Here is a 16662-nt window from a genome sequence, read left to right as displayed (position 1 = left end):
CGTTACTCCTCTGTGTTTTAAAACATTGAAATACATAGGGCTGTGCATGTAGTTGGCTCCCTGATTCTATAAGTAAGGGTGAGGAGCCTGATGAAGGGATCCTTTTCCCTTGGTCATCTTTGCTCTAATTCCCTCTGTTGCTTGGCCTTTCTTATTCTTCTGTGCTTAGCAAATATAAGTTGATGGATTGTCATCACCAACACTTTTAGCAAATCTAAGTTCGCTGTTTATCAGAGGCCGTACCTACTCAATATTGCCTAGAAACCCTACTTTCCAGGCTATCACCCACCAATGGCTTGGTAGTTGTATGATTGACTATCTAGGAGCAGCAGAGAGTACAACAACAAGTTCGAAGATGCTTTGAGTCCCTATTCTACAGATGGGGACATGGAGGTAAGGGGGTTAAATACTTTGATGGGGTTAGCCTACACCTAGTTTGTAAATCTGGTGCATGAGGAGCATGTGAAGGAGAGATGTTTTTGACGAAATGGTTCACATTTGAGAAGTAGCTGACAATGATGAATCTGAGGAACGTACCTAAAACAGTGTTGATGATTTAGTTTCATTATAATTAGGTTTAAGAAGGCATCACAACAGGTGCATGAGGAGCATGTGAAGGAGATTGTTGATGAGTGTATCAGGGTATGCACCCTAGGTACTGTATCTGGTTGGAGAATTTAGACATTCTGGAGTTTTCAAAACTATGGGAGTGTGCTGAGTGCACTGATCCCTCAATTAAGAGGTCACTACTGGAGTAGGTATGTGGGTTGTGGTAGGAGGCCTTTGCTGTGGAGTCTAAGGGAGGAAGGTTTTCTCGTAGGAGAGGAGGTTGCATCCCTAGGAGATTGTCAAGGAGTTTTCCGGGAGGCCTGACATTAGAATCCCCGCCCTGTTCCCCTGCACAAAGAAAGAAGTACTTTTCATGAGGAGATTAATTGATGACGACCAGATTGAGTAACCCCGCCTCAGTATCCCTGGATCTTCCTGGCACAAATTAACAAATCCAGCACAATATCCTTGGATCTTCCTCTCTATATGTCCATTCCAATCTGATATTGTTTGGACATGTTAGACTGCTGATAGACCTTCTCTAGAAAATCATACATCTCCTTAGCAATTTTCAGATCCCTCATAGGGATGACAACATCAATTGTAATCGAACTCAATATCCAGGAAACTATTTGGGCATTATTGATCTTCCATTGTTTCATCCCCTTAGCATCAACATCATCTGAAGGAATGAGAGATCCATCATATGGATGGTCGAACCCTGCAGGTAGGTTGGGTGAAATTTCAAAAATTTCCTCTCCCCTCATCTGGGAATCACATTCCCTGTTTTAGAAAGTCTGCATTTTCAAGGATCAATCTTGAACCATAAACCGAACCAGATCTGAAACCAGAAGCAGGAGAGGGATATACCTGATACGGAGAAACAATATCTCCCAATGGAGGTGTTCACGCCCAAGGAAGGAACCAAAGACTGCTCCCACTGAAGATGGCGCAGTGTAGGATGGAGCAGAATCAACAGTGTTCTTCCAAAGAACCAGATCCTTCGCAAGAATCAGCTGGACGACACGTGAGCACGACTTCCAATCAGCCCTTTCACAAAGGACTGATATCAAGAACCATTCTTGATCACTCCTATTGTCGTGGAGATGCACTGGCAATGGCGGCGGCGGTTGGAAGGAGGCGGCAGGGAGAAATCAGCGCAGTTCTACTGGAAGCTGTTTTCTCTCTTCTGTAATCTTTTCTCTGTAGGTGAGAATGTGATCTTCTTAAAGGCTGCCTTTCCCTCCTCCTTTTATAACCTTAAAGGGATCAGCTCCTAATCCTATTAGGAGTTGCTGATCCAAATCTTATTTGGATCTAAATCCCCTTTAAGTGATAAGGATGAGTCCTTATCTTATCTGCAGATTAGATCAGCCCTTCCTGATCTTATCAGAAGGTTTCCAGATTCAAATCTTTATTTGGATCTGGACTCTCTGAGTGGATAGGGATAAGACCTTATCCTATCTGCTAATCTAATCTTAGATCCACCCCATTCTTTAACTGATCAAATCAGCCCAGTTCGAAATGGGCTTTAGGCGCAATAAGTATATGTGCTCACTTAGCCTTCCAAACTGCTGCCCAGTTGGGCTTCCTTGTATGGCATGGGACCCAAGCATTGATCTACACATCAGCCACAAGGGTTCGGCCCAGCCTTTGTTACAAGGCCTAGCCGAATTCACTAGAAAGCCTAGTGAACCCCTTGTGTCCATCACATGGACTCTATGGGCCCAACACTTACACCAAGTGGTCCCTGGGCCAAGCCACCTTGTAACACTCAGGGACTATGGGCAGATGCAAGATTAGCCCATCAGGTATAACCCTTAATGGACAACAACTAGGTTGATCAAAACAGCCCTAAGTCTTCCACCAATCAGAGTGTGCAGTAAATCCTAGTAGGAAAATAGGATTACTGCATACAGTAAGGATCAAACAAGAAGGAAATCAATCACAGTGCAACCTGCTCTGATACCATGTTAATCCCAGGCGTGTAAGTGAGAGAACAAGAGAGAGACTCGATTGGTAGGGTGTGTTCAGCGATTTACACTCTCAAATAGGAAGAATATATATTATTGTGTAAATGGACACTTTTGCCCTTGCAAGAATAAATAAAATACAGAAGTGTACTATAGTATACAAGAATAAAAGAAAGATGAAATTACAATATTAACCCCCATCTTCTCTACCTCTCTAAGGGCTGAGATTATGGCTGTCATGGAAGGTGTGCAAGGGGCAATGATGATAAATATAAACAAATTAATTATTGAAGAAGGATGAAGGCTGTTGATTGGGTTGCTGCAGAATAGAGAGGCAGCTCTATGGTTTTACAGAAATGAAATAAAGAAATTGAGATGGTTGACTAGAGATATGGAAGTGAGACTTCAATGGGTATAAGGTTCAGCAAATAGTATGGCTGATTCTTCAGCAAAAAAGGGGTGGGAAGAGAAATTTTCTGGGTACAATTGTAAGAAAAGAGTTGGGAGATAAAAGCTTTTTATCTCTCAAAAGGGTGAACGTGTATATGTACATAAATACTTTATTTTTAATAAAATGGTTGGTTAGTGATAAAAAGATGTGGAGTTCATGGATAAAGATTTGACTGATCCCTGTGTGGAGTCTAGTCCTTAACATTAGGGGTTCTTAGCAGTTTCTGAGAGTTATAGACGCTAATGATTTTAGTAAGAGCATGTGGATATTAGTTAAATGAAAGTAAGGAGCTGAAGATTGGGGATGGAACTCGTGGAAGTGGTGTATGCTTGTTTTGATGTTGTTGGGTGAGAAGAGGAGTTTTCTAATTTACTGTTTGTTTTTTCCTGCCTTATGGGGGTGGGTATTATTGGTTGTTGTCTTGCTTGGTTGAAGGCTGGGTTATCATTTTTGCATAGTGTTTCTTTTCTTTCAGGTGATACCTTATCACCTCCTCTTGTACCCTACTTTTTTGGTTAATAAGTTTTTACTATAAAAAAAGCTGTATCTACATACAAAGCTAGGGAATGGGTCTTTGAGACACTATCATAAATCTCCTTAGCTGTTGATAAAATGAGAGAGTAGACTAAGATAGTTTGGGCATGTGCATAGAAGACCACTAACTTTGCCAGTTAGGAGAAGTTATTTGTTACACATTGAATGGGATAGAAGAGCTAGGGGTAGACCAAAAAGGACATGGGTAGAAGTAGCAAGAAATGATTTAAACACTAATAATTTAACAGTTAATATGGCTTTAAATAGAATGGATTGGCGAAACAGGATTCATGTAGTCGACCCCATATAGTTGGGATAAGGCATGGATAATGATGATGAGTTGTTAATTTCATATGAGATTTTATACTAAAGATTCATGATATTTTTGTCTCTCTTTTTTATTTTATTTTATTTTATTTTTCACTTGACAGGAACTTATACAACTGTTTTTGATTTCTGTTGTGGAAGGTGCCGTCATAATTCTGAGAGTGTGGTATTTAACTACCCTATGGATATATATTTTCTTTTTACTTTCTGATGCAAGTCCTAGTGTTTTAAGTGAATTGTGCACAATGAAGTTATACCGCTTTTCTGATCATTACTTGAAATTTTCAGGTAAAAAGGAGCATATGTGTTTTGAAATTTGACTTGGTTTTTGGTTTTTATTATAACTTTTGGAAATTTTATATTACTATCTTGGGGATTTTATATCCTTAGATGGAAGCTGTTATCATGGATGGTAATTTGGATGTGGAAATTAGTGACATAATACAATTTTGTGGTATCATATTGCGTTTTCATTTGATTGCATGTGGTTTTATGTCGAGGACTGTATGTTACTGGTTGTTCATCATATTGGACTTTATTTTGCGGGGTTTCGTTTAATGTTTGACTTGCTGTTTACCTGTTACTGCAGTCAGCTTAGGCTCATTCTACATTAACATTTCACCTTTGAGACTGGACATGTCCTCATAAGTGATCTACTGATGTTAATCTTTTGATAAGTTTTTATTTTATTTTATTTATTTTTGGAATGTTGAAGGATTTCTTTGTTAATTAATTCCTTAGACTTGTAACAGATCAAGCAAGCATTATCAATGTCAGAAATAGAAGAGATACAAGAAGTACAGAATTAGCTAAGCTGAGACCAACTAGTATACATCATGTCCAACACTACAATCTACCCCTCACCCATTTTGATATTCATCTAAACTAGGTGCTTGTGGTGGATGCGAAAGATTGTGACAAGAAATGGTGACAGTAATGAAGAAGAAGGAAACTTGGTTGATTCATGGATGGAAAAGTTGCAGTGGGACAAGGAGCTTAAGAGAGGAAGGATGAGTTTGCAGAGTATATTCAAGGAAGAGTTAAAAGGCCTTGTCATTAAAGGAGGTTTTGATGCATATAGCACAAGTCCTACTAGTGAAGCTGATGTAGTAGAGGAAATTGAGGAAGAGCAGGAGGCGGTCGTTGATGGAGTAAGTTTTGTCACGTTGGGCCTTAGGTATCTTTAGTTTATGTTTATTTTACTTATGGGCTTTTATGTCTTATTGGACCTTGGGCCAAAACTTTATTTTTATTTTATTATGTTGTTTCCGCCCTTCATTAATTGGGGGCACTGATGTAATTTCCTTTTTCCTTCAAGTTAGTTTATAAGACAGTGGGACAGCTCATTGCTTCCCATGATTTGTTCTTCTCCTTAAACCCTCTCTCTTTCTTTCTCCTTATTATTCTTCTTCTCTGTTTTTGACCTGTTACAACACTAGTAATTCGGTTTTTCGTTCCTCTTATTAGACTCTCTTATTCTCTGCTATGATCATCAACTTGGTATCAGAACAGGGGTCTTCTCCTTTGTGCTTTTATCTCTTCTCATGCTAGTCTAGGATCGACCGACTGCATGGTGTTATAGTGAACTAATCAGAGTACTTTCTCCCTTGCCTGGTTTCATCAAGTTTTGTAGTACGATTGCTGGCGATTGTTGTGCCTGAGAGAGAACCCAGATAAACCTGCCCAAAACAAAAGGAGCCAGGATACCAGCCTTGATTATAAGATTGAATAAGCTGTTTGGAGGTGGTAGCTTGTCTCAAATAAGTATATTGATCCTTTTCTTGGGATGAACAGCCACTATTTTGGGATTTTTTGTATTTGGAGAAATCATCATCCTTGTTTCTGTTTCTCCCAGGTTAGAATTTGTTGTAAGGATGTTTTATATTCCTTATATGTACTTGAGGGCTTATGTGTCATTTCATGTTATATTATGTTACCCTAATATAAATTTCCAAGAGGATGCCTCCATTACCTGTCTTGAAACTTTCAAAATTTTGTTATCTTCTGATCTCTTCTCCCTTCTTGTCTCAACTAAATGTTTTGGGATCATATCAGATTCTTCATCAAGACTTAAGTTCTACTATTTGACTATCTCATGTTTTTCCCTTTAGTTGTCTGATGATTGGAAGAAATGAAGGGAATATAACCAGTTCTATTTTGCTCGGGTAAGGCAAGGTCCTTCAGTCCTTCCTTTTTCTTTTATTCTTTTGGTCTTACCACCAAAAGAGATACTTTTTGGTCTCCCCTCGTGTTTAGTATGATCTTTTGGGTGGTTAGGTCCTTCCTTTTTCTTTTAGTCACTTGGTCATAGCACTAAAAGAGACACTTTTTGGTCTCCCCTCATGTTTAGTATGATCTTTTGGGTGGTTAGGTCCTTCCTTTTTCTTTTACTCTCTTGGTCGTAGCACCAAAAGAGATACTTTTTGGTATCCCCTCGTGCTTATTGTTTAGTATATTCTGTTGGGTGTTTTTTTTTCCTTTTGATCAAAGGGGTATCTATGAGACAACAGGTCCTGTTGTCTTGATGTGGTTGGGCTTGTTAAACTGGTTGGTGTGAATATGTATCATATTGTTTTGATCATAATTAAAAAAAAAAACAGAACTTGAGTAGAATTATGGTTCCCTAATCAGGGTGTATAAGTATGCACTATGTCTGCTAAAACCCCTTAATTATATTCATTGAAGGAAATGCCCTTTGATTCTGATTTTATGTGAAAGAGCTACTTTAAAATTCAAAACTTAAATATTTTGACAGTGGGCCCCGCTGACAGGTGGGACCCACTAGTTTGATTTGATAGTGGGCATGTGTTATGGACGAATTCCTCGGAAAGACGTACCATCGCCGCCGGCAGCAACACGAACCTGACCCACCGCCAGATTAGATTAGATCATCTTGCTTGTTCTTATCTTATTCTATTGCTCTTATCTTATCTTGTTAGTAAGTTATCAGATTAGGATTAGTTTATCTTATTATCAGATTAGGATTAGTTTATCTTATTATCAGATTAGGATTAGCTTATCTTATCCTTAGCAAGATAGAATTGGAAGTCTCCCTATTCAGCAAGGAGACTCCCTAAGATTAGGACTCTTGTAATCTCCTATTTAAGGAGACACCATTATTGAATGAGGATATCGAATATTCAGTCAAGAAAGAGAGTAAAGGAGAGTTAGGTGATCTCTTGAACAAATCACCATTAGGGCGCCTAGATAGGTCCATCAAGATCAGGGAGGAACAAGGGAAAACAGAGGGTTTTCCCCGTGGACCGACCCGTGACGAGATCCTATTCCCGGGCCCATAACAGCATGGCCCACTTTAATGTTTTGAACTTAAATATTTTGACATGGGTCCCGCTGACAGGTGGGACCCACTAGTTTGATTTTATAGTGGGCATGGCCCACTTTAAACTTAAATGTTCCAACAGTGGGACCCACTATTACTGATTTAATAGTGGGACCCATTAACTCATGGTAATTCACAAGTGTCAATAGTGGGGGTCAGATTATATTTTATTTAGCTATTTATATTTTTTTTTTTATAACTAAGGTGGATAGGATCCACCGATTGAGTCTTAACCATTTTAGTTTTTATTCAGGTGGTAAGAGTGGATAAAATCCACATCATATAACAATTGGCCCCTCTAACAGTTGGCAGCCAACTGAAAACAATGTGTCCCTTAGATTTATCAAGCAACCCTTCTTGGCATTTCAGGGGTTTGCCATTTACAAGTGGCAATATAAGCTGCCACAGCAACACATTTGTCCCCTTTTTAAGTGGATAAGATCCACTGACAGTGGGACCCAGAGGTCTGCCATATTGGCTGTAACAAATAGCAAACCAGTACATCTGTCCCCCTTCTCAGGTCTGCAGCAGTAACACATGCGGTGCCCCCCTTTTAAGTGGATAGGATCCACCGACAGTGGGACCCAGAATCCTGCCATTTACAAGTGGCAATATAGGCTGCCACAGTAATACATGTGCCCCCCTTTTCAGGTCTGCAAGAATGTTGCAACAGGTGGCAAAGTGTTAAACCGGCATATCTGTCCCATTTTAGGTAGATAATAGTGTTGCAACAGGTGGCAAAGTGTTGTTACAGGTCAGCACACCTGTCCCATTTTAGGTGTATTGACAGCACTGGGTTAGCCTACTGAAATTCTTTGAGGTGGATAGAATCCACCGACATATCAGAGGCTACCCAGTATTATTATTATTTTTTTGTTGTCTTTGAGGTGGATGGGATCCGCCAGATATACATATATGTATAATTTGAAATAAGCTTTTGAGTTCTTATAGAACTCTAGGGAGAGAGAGAGAGAGAGAGAAGATAAGGATTGAAATAGATAAAATTTTAAAGAGATAGAAGGAAAGGATTAGATTTATACCTGTGTAAGCCTATCCTTATAGTCAGCCCAACTTCAAATTCCCTCCTCTATTTCTTCTCTTCCTCTCTCCCTCTCTCATCTCTCTCTCTCTCTCTCTTTTTTTTCTTTCTTTCTTATCTCTTTCTCTTCTCCCTTCTCTCAATCTGCCGCTCAAATTTCTTCTCCTCTCCCCCTTATATAGAGGGAGACAGTTATGGGGTAGGGAGGTTAGAGCAACCTCCCCACTCTTCATATGTGGGGTGGTTGCTTAACTCCCCCCCCATAATCAGAACAACTTAAAATTTGAATTTATGTGGAGTGGGCCAGCTGTCAAATCTGCCCCCTCCCTCAAGCTTTATATTATTTTTTTTTACATCATATATTTTTAATCATAAACACATATCTGTTATGCTGTTAATTCATTACTGTATGGTACGGTTGGAGGAGAGTGTTCTCTAGGCATCTGTCCAGACCTTGTTCTTAAGACTTATAGGAGCTGTTGTGATCTGATTGCAATTAAGTGCTGTGATACACTAAGAAGTTACAGGTTGATAGAAAGGAGCAGCTTATATTTGTTGCACCGAACCCGTTCCTATATTTGAGCCTGGCTGTTTTGTGGTTGTTGGGCGTTTGTGGTGAATCTTTGTATTGATCCTTTGCATCATATTTTATGGCTACTGAAGATTTAGCATCTTTTGGAATTACATTGCATTGATCGAGGGTGAAGTTGTTTGTAGGTGGAAGAGGCAAGCTGGGTTATTTAACTGGCAACATTATTGAACCAAAAGAAAGGGGGCCTGCATGTGAGAAGTGGACCCAGGATAACTACATATTCTATTGTCATATCTGTTATTCACTATTCAACCCAGATTGAGAAAAAACTTTGTGGGCTAACACAGCCAAGGAGATATGGGACCAGCCTATTGGTTTACTTTTCCCCACTCCAATGTAGAGGGAGCTTGACTTTTATTAGAGCATTGAATTGGGGGTGTGAGCAAGATACAAAAGCTTTCAAGAAGCTTTTGAATCAGTAGCGTGTATTTGCTTTTCTTGTTGGCCTAAACTCTTGGTCTTGGGCAGTAAGGATATTCCATCTATTCAAGAAGTGTACTCTCTTGTTTAGTCAGAGGAGAGTAGGAGAATTGCAATGAATTCTCTTGAAGGAGAGCAGGTAGCCCTTATGACAAGAAATGGCAGCGTAAGTGGTAAGAAGGTGGAAGTGAAGATGGTGATAAAGATCAATTGTGGTATACCCATTGTTGGAGGTCACAACAAACTAGAGAGTAGACCTATTCATGGGCCGGGTAGCCCGACGGGCCGGCCCGGGCTCCGGACGGGCTTGAACACAGATTTGAGCCCGCGGGCTTGACCTCGGGCCTAAAAGCCCGAGCACGACTTTTACAGGCCGGGCTCGGGATATGTTAAAAAGCCCTGCCCGGCCTGACTTTTAGGTTAAATAAAAAACCCTAAATATCTTAAGTTCCTAACCCCTCTCTTCTCATTCATCTCTTTCTAGCCGAACCTCTCATCTCAGTAGTGGAACACTCACCTGCACAACCTCACACTCTCAGGCAGACAGAACTGGTGAACAGTCACCGACGCAACCAACGAAGTCCAACGGACCGGCGGTGAGTCCTCTCTCTCTCTCTCGTTCCTCTTCTCACTTCTTCTAGAAAGTTAGAGTCTCAGATGTGAACTCAGGCACCCGTGAGGCAGCGAACACAGGCACCGGTGGTGGTGGTGAGTCCTCTCTCTCTCTCTCGCTCTTCTTCTTACTTCTTCTCTCTTAGAATCTCAGACGCGAACTCAGGCACCAGCGAGCCGGCGAACACAAGCATCGGCGGCAGCGGTGAATCCTCTCTCTCTCTCTCACAGGCGTGAACTCAGCACCGCCGAACACAGTCACCGACGGTGAGTTCTTTTTTCTGTTAGGTTGGGCTTTGGGCTTTTTATTAGGGCTGGGCTCGAGCCTAACAAAATCATGTTTATGAAGAGTAAAAGCCCGGCCCGAGCCCGGCCAGGCCTAGCCCATGAACAGGTCTACTAGAGAGTAGTGTTGGGAGTTGGGACCTCGTTGGAAAATCTAAGAAGTTTCAAAAGAAGGCTAGGAAGAAAAATGCTTCAGCAAACATGGTGTTAGATGTTCTTAATGAGGAGAGTTCTAGCAGTTCTAATGTTGCGCCGGGTCATTCAACTTCCAGTAGTGGATTTCGACTTGTTTTGAAATCATCATGCTAAATATATTTATATTTATAATATGTTATTTTATGAAAATGTTTGCAAAAGGTTTTAATCCCAAGATCCATTTAAGCAGAGATTGTGACACTACATTTAACAGTTGGGGAAGAGGTCCTTTCTTGTGATTAGGTGTTTGATTATTTTGGACTGAGAGGTTAAGAGCAAAAGACCATTAAGGGCTGAAACCTGATGGCCTTTTTCTTATTTTAGTCCATTATTCTTGGGCTTCATAAGGTGGCTGAAACCAAAGATCACTTAGACTTAAGTGATGGGCCCATACTGAGCCCAATTCGATTGACTTAGGGGTTCACTGGGTTTACTTGGTGAATTCGATCCACGTGCTTTTTCTACATGGGCCGAACCCATATGAAATGATATAAGACCTTTGTGGGTCCCCTGCCATACATTATTCAAGCCCAATAAGACTTGCAATGGTCATTTTAATGCACCACTTGAGTAATGTGACTTATCCCATTAGCTTGTATGTTGTCATGTCATCATGTGCATGGGCCGAATATGGATATGGGATTGAATATGGATCTCCCTAATAACTAATGCAATTAGAAGCCTAATGTAATCAGATTTGGATAGTCCTAATTACATTAGCGTTGGCTTGCCTATAAAGGGAGATAAGAAGTAAAGGTTGACACATGCTTGTGCACCTCATTCTTCTACCTTGTTCTCTACTCTCTTGCAACCCAAAACCCTAGCTTGACCTACCCGTGAGAGACTATTCTAACCAAAGCAGATTTGGATAGTTCTAATTACATTAGAATTAGCTTGCCTATAAAGGGAGGTAAGAAGTAGAGGTTGGCACATGCTTGTGCACCTCGTTCTTCCACCTTGTTCTCTACTCTCTTGCAACCCAAAGCCCTAGTTCGACCTACCCATGAGAGAAACTCGGCTGGAAACTTGTTGCAGGATCGGCCTCACTATTCAACTATGCCATCTTCAGTTGGGAGAACGATTTGACCTTGAATCTTGTGGTCTTTGTATCAGGTACCTCATTACATTAATTGAAATCAAATCTGGTTCAATCCATTGCTAGTTCAATCCTAGGAGAATTGAATTCTGCAAAAGGAGAATTTGATTCTCAATGTTTGGACTGCCAAAATTTTGAAATTCCGGCCACTAAACCCCAGCAAGGTTCAGCCTTTACTATATTTTAACAGTACAAACAACACTGAGACCACCAGAATAGATTGTGATAGACTATTCTCACTCCAAATAATTTGTCCCATCTAGTCTAATGGAAAGTTACAGCATTAAGGAAATTCTCTCCAGACCTCATGGGAAGCATCTCAGACTCAGCGTATTGCTTAGAATCAATTCCAAACTCTTGCATACCAGACTTAGGGTACTCTTCAAGTACTCCTATGCCCTCTCATTCCAACAAGGGAAGGCATCATGTCTAGACAGTGTTGTAAGGGATAAAAATGTGTTAGATTAGTATTCCACTAATTATATTTGTATAAAGTTAAGCTCTCTTTAGTTGTTAATAATACTAAACACTAATTATATTATAATGTTGTGTTTGAAGATTGAAATTAATAGATTGCAAATGCTATTTTCTTTTAGATATGATGACTTACCATATTGTGAGATGAAATTCAGTGTTATTTAGTAAACAACATCGTTATTTCTTCAATTTGTATCTACTTGAAATACAGAACTTGGGAATTAACCTAGAACATAGCTTTCTTTGTATTCCTCAAATTTTATTCGCATAAAATTATAGCCCATTTAGTTAATAATAATTTTTTGACATGCAATTTTACTAAACACCAATTTTATTATAATGTTGTGTTTGAAGGTTGAAATTAATAGATATAAAGTGCAATTTTCTTTTAGAAATGATGATTTCCCATGTTTTGAGATGAATCCAGTCATTCAGTGATATTTACTAAACAGCAATTTTTTCTGCTTTTATGCATGCTGTTTGAAATATAAAATTTGGGAATTAACCTAGAGCTAATCTTTTCTTTGTCAAATTTCAATCCCTAGACAATCTCGTGATTGGGTGCTCCACTTTGCCCATATTTCTTGACAATTATGGTTCAGAATCTTTTAACCTCTGATATGATGTTTTATACTGATATAAGAAAGTAGCTAGTTGACTGGGGACTTGGGGATGGCCATTACTTGGTTGATCAATTTGTGATTTATGAGGGTGATATTGAATTACCAACTTTGAGATTAAGTAATAGCTGCTATTTGTTATTGACTTTGTGATATATCTTCCTTCAATGTTTCAGGTGCATGAGAATGCTTATTCAAGTGATTTCCATCACTGCTTTTCTCTACCATCAAATTCTTCTGGTGAGTCCAGCACAGTCACTTTCAACAATTGGTAAAACTGAAGTCTTGGGATTCTCGGAAACATGGGTTGAATAGGTAGGACTAGGAGATGGTGCCTACAGCATCAAATGTCTTGCTTTTCCTCATTGTGCACTACCGAGTACTCCTGAGATAGGGTAACACATAGTTGCCAAGGCATTTTAGCCTAGGCGACTAGGCGACCTTGGCTTGGTGCCTTGCCTATGATAACCTGCCATGTGTTGAGAATAAATTTAATATTCTTTTTTATCAATAAGTGTAACTTTTTATTAAAATATTGAGAATATGAGTAGAACACAAAGAAGACAGTGAGAGATAAGCTCTCTTATCTCTCCCCTCCAAGTACAATGACAATTGAAATTACAACTGTGCCCAGAACAACTGATTTCTCCCCATCCCTTGTTTGGCTAGGGCATTAGCCATAGAATTTGAAGTTCTTTCACCCAATGTAGTCGTAGATCCATATTCTTGGTAATCCATCAAATTTTATTCTTTTCATTCTTGTACCTCCACATCTCAGCATTCTCTGTCTGCAGCCAAGTCACAACCAGTTTGGAGTCCCCTTCTATAATTAACTTCCTCAGGTTCTTAGCTCCTTCCCTTTGCACCCCTTCCATCATAGCCGTCACTTCTGCCCTTAAAGAGTCCCTTCCCAGCTCAGCCCGAGAATAAATCAATAACCTTACCTTCATCATCCCTAAATACCCCTCCAATTCTAGACAACCCCGAATTGCCTAAACTACTTCCATTAAAATTTAGTTTAATGAAACCTCTTTCTGGTGGAGTCCAAATAGGGCTGATTGCTTGTTTCTGAGAAGTTGAATCTGCTACCTCCTTCCAATTTCTAAAGAAATCACCTAAGGACATAGATGCAAAGGAAAATGAGGGTACATTTGGTGACAGGGATAAAGAAGAGAGATGGGAGCTTAGGAAGCAGTTAGAGGACATACTGTATAAAGAAGAAGTTAGTTGGAAACAAAAATCGAAACATAAGTAGGTCAAGGAGGGAGATAGAAATACCAAATTTTTTCATGCAATGGCCAACGGGAGAAAATGGAAAAACCTGATTTCAAAATTGGAGATTGATGGGGTGTCCCTTACTCTGCGGGATGAGATTGCCAGGGCTTTTGTGGAGCATTTTAAATCTATATATAGAAGAACCCTAAATCAGAGGATCTGGTTGGAAGGTCTAGATTAGCCAAAACATTCTGAGGAGGCAAAAGAGTGGCTTGAAAGAAAATTTGAGGTGGAGGAAATAAGGGAGGCAATATTTTCAATGGATAGATCTAAGGCACCAGGTCTGGATGGTTTCACTGTGGCCTTTTACCGGGATTTTTAGGAGATTTTGAAGCAAGACATTCTTAAAGTTTTCAATGAACTTTATCAAAGGAGGGTGAACTCAACTTTTATTGCACTGGTTCCAAAGAGAGTTGGAGCAAATCATCCGAGAGACTTTAGGCCTATCAGTCTGGTTAACAACTTGTATAAAATCATTGCTAAGGTCTTGTCTAGAAGAATTAGAGAAGTGCTTCCATATCTAATATCACATAATCAAGGGGCATTTGTGGGAAATAGACAAATTTTGGACCAAATTTTAATTGCCAATGAATGTGTGGAGGATTTGAGGAGAAGAAAAAGGAAAGGGATTGTATGTAAGTTGGATCTAAAGAAAGATTATAACATGGTAGATTGGTCTTTCTTATTGCATGTAATGGATTGCTTTGGTTTGGGGTAAAATGGTGCAAAGATCCTGGGTTGTATTGAGACTTGTCATTACTCAATCCTGGTGAATGGATCTATAGTGGATCACTTTCCAGCCACTAGGAAAATTAGACAAGGGGACCCCCTTCCCCCATTCCTCTTTACTCTGATAACAGATGGGGAAATCAGTGTTTTAAAAGGCGCGCCTTAGGCACGCTTGAGGCGCAAGGCGATGTGTTTTTGAGACCAGGCACTTCGCCTGGGTCAAGGCGGTGACACTTTAGTAAGGCGCTCGCCTCTGCGCCTAAGGCGTGCGCCTCAGACCAGGCGCGTGCCTATGTTTGGTTGCTCTTTGTTTTTTTATTTATTTTTAAATTAACTTTTATGGATAGGTTATAATCATATATATATATATATATAGATTATTTCCTTTTATGTGCCAAAATGGTTGGGATATGGTATAGCAAATACGAAAGAAAGAATTCACGAACCTCTCGAGAGAAAAAAACTTGCTATGCAAGGCTTCTCAGGCTCCCAGTATCAGTCGAAGTCTCGAGCCCTCAGCCCCCATGTTCTTCTTGGATCATCAAGTTCAGGCCATCTCTCAATCGAACAGCCACCTTCGAAGTTCTATCAGAGGCCATCTCTCAGTCGGACGACCAACTGCAACGTTCAGGCTTTCAGCAATCAGCATCAGGTATTTGTTTTTTCTCTTTTTACATTGAAAACAGGGGTTCCGCCCGCCCCCTTCTTCTTCTCCTTCTCCTTCTTCTTCTCCTCCTTCTTCTTCAGTTCTTCTTCTTGTTCACAGAAAAACAGGGGCTCCGCCCACTCTTGTTTTTCTTTTCATTGTCTTTCTTCTTCTGAAATATTTTTACAGTAAAACAGGGGCTCCGTCCCCTTCTTCTTCTTCTTCTTCTTCTTCTTCTTTCCTTGTCTGTTTCACACGAAAACAGGGGCTCCGCCCCACTGTTCTACAATGTTTTTTTTATCAGCAGCAAATATTAGTTTGAAAACAGAAAAACAGGGCTCGACCCCTTTCTTTTTTTTTCTTTTTAATTTTTTCTTTGCTTCTGCTTCCCCCACTTTCTTCTTCTTCTTCTTCTTCTTCTTTTCTTGTCTGTTTCACACTAAAACAGATATATATATATATATATATATATATATTTATCAACAGCAAATATTAGTTTGAAAACAGTAAAACAGGGCTCGACCCCTTTCTATTTTTTATATATATATATTTTAAATTTTGTGCGCCTTTTTTAAAAAGGCGCGTGCCTCGCCTCGCGCTTTGTGCCTCAGGCGCATTTGGAACCTATCGCTTTTTGTGCGCCTTTCGCTTTTAAAACGCTGGGGGAAATTAATGGAGAGGGTACATTAGAGGAACTTAGTGAGGGGTGGAGGGTTGGAAGAGATAGCTTACCTGTCACACGCCTACAGTTTGCTGATGACACTATTTTGTTCTGTGAAGGGGAGGATGTGAAGTGGGTTAGAAATTTGAAGAAGGTAGTGCAACTATTTGAAAAAAATGTCAAACTTGAAGGTTAATTTTGATAAGAGCTGTGTGGTAGGGGTTAACATGGAAAAGGAGAGGTGAGGGACATGGCTGAAACTTTGGGATGTGTGGTGTCACAGTGGCCTATGATTTACTTGGGGATGCCTTGGAAGAAGAATTATTTATCCCTGGGTGGTAGAATCACTTAGATTAAGTCTACATTGGCTAGCTTGCCGGTGTATTACTTATCTGTTTTTGGAAACCCAGAAAAAATAAGTAGAGTGTTGGAAAAGCTGATGAGAGATTTTTTGTGGGATCTAGGGGGGGAAAGGAAAGATCATAGAGTGAATTGGGAGTTAGTCTTCAAGTGTAGGGCTGAGGGTGGCTTGGGATTAGGTAATGTCCGGAAGAAAAATGAAGCCTTGTTGGGGAAATGGCTGTGGAGGTTTGGAGGGGATAGGGATAAGTTGTGGACCAAGAGGCAGAAGTCACTGTTAGTGGTTGTTATGAAAGGAGGGGAGAGCAGCTGATTTGGAGTCCAAAATTCAGGAGGCCTTTATTGAACAGAGAAGTTTAAGAATGCATTTCTCTCTTGGAGAAACTGGAGGGTATAAAACCTACAATTCAGCTCAGAGACAAGCTTTGGTGGAAAGAGTGCAAGAATGGCAAGTTCAGAGTAAAGTCATGTTATCTGGCTC

General features: G+C 40.0%; 1 protein-coding gene across 3 annotated transcripts in view; it reads left to right on the top strand.

Moving 5' to 3' along the window:
• Positions 1–16662, top strand: part of LOC104586086 (glycosyltransferase family protein) — a 95679-nt gene that overhangs the window by 38098 nt on the left and 40919 nt on the right. For all 3 annotated transcript variants that reach the window (XM_010243203.3, XM_010243202.3, XM_010243200.3), the window contains exons 6-7: positions 3939–4000; positions 12687–12750. In XM_010243203.3, coding sequence (XP_010241505.1) covers positions 3939–4000; positions 12687–12750 — 126 coding nt within the window. The remainder of the gene's footprint in view (positions 1–3938; positions 4001–12686; positions 12751–16662) is intronic.

The sequence above is a fragment of the Nelumbo nucifera genome, chromosome 1 (genome assembly GCF_055504915.1).
Source record: "Nelumbo nucifera cultivar China Antique chromosome 1, China Antique-T2T, whole genome shotgun sequence".
In the NCBI taxonomy this organism is placed as follows: domain Eukaryota; kingdom Viridiplantae; phylum Streptophyta; class Magnoliopsida; order Proteales; family Nelumbonaceae; genus Nelumbo; species Nelumbo nucifera.
The sequence above is the reverse complement of the archived record's forward strand: the minus strand, read 5'-3'. Positions and strand labels throughout refer to the sequence as shown.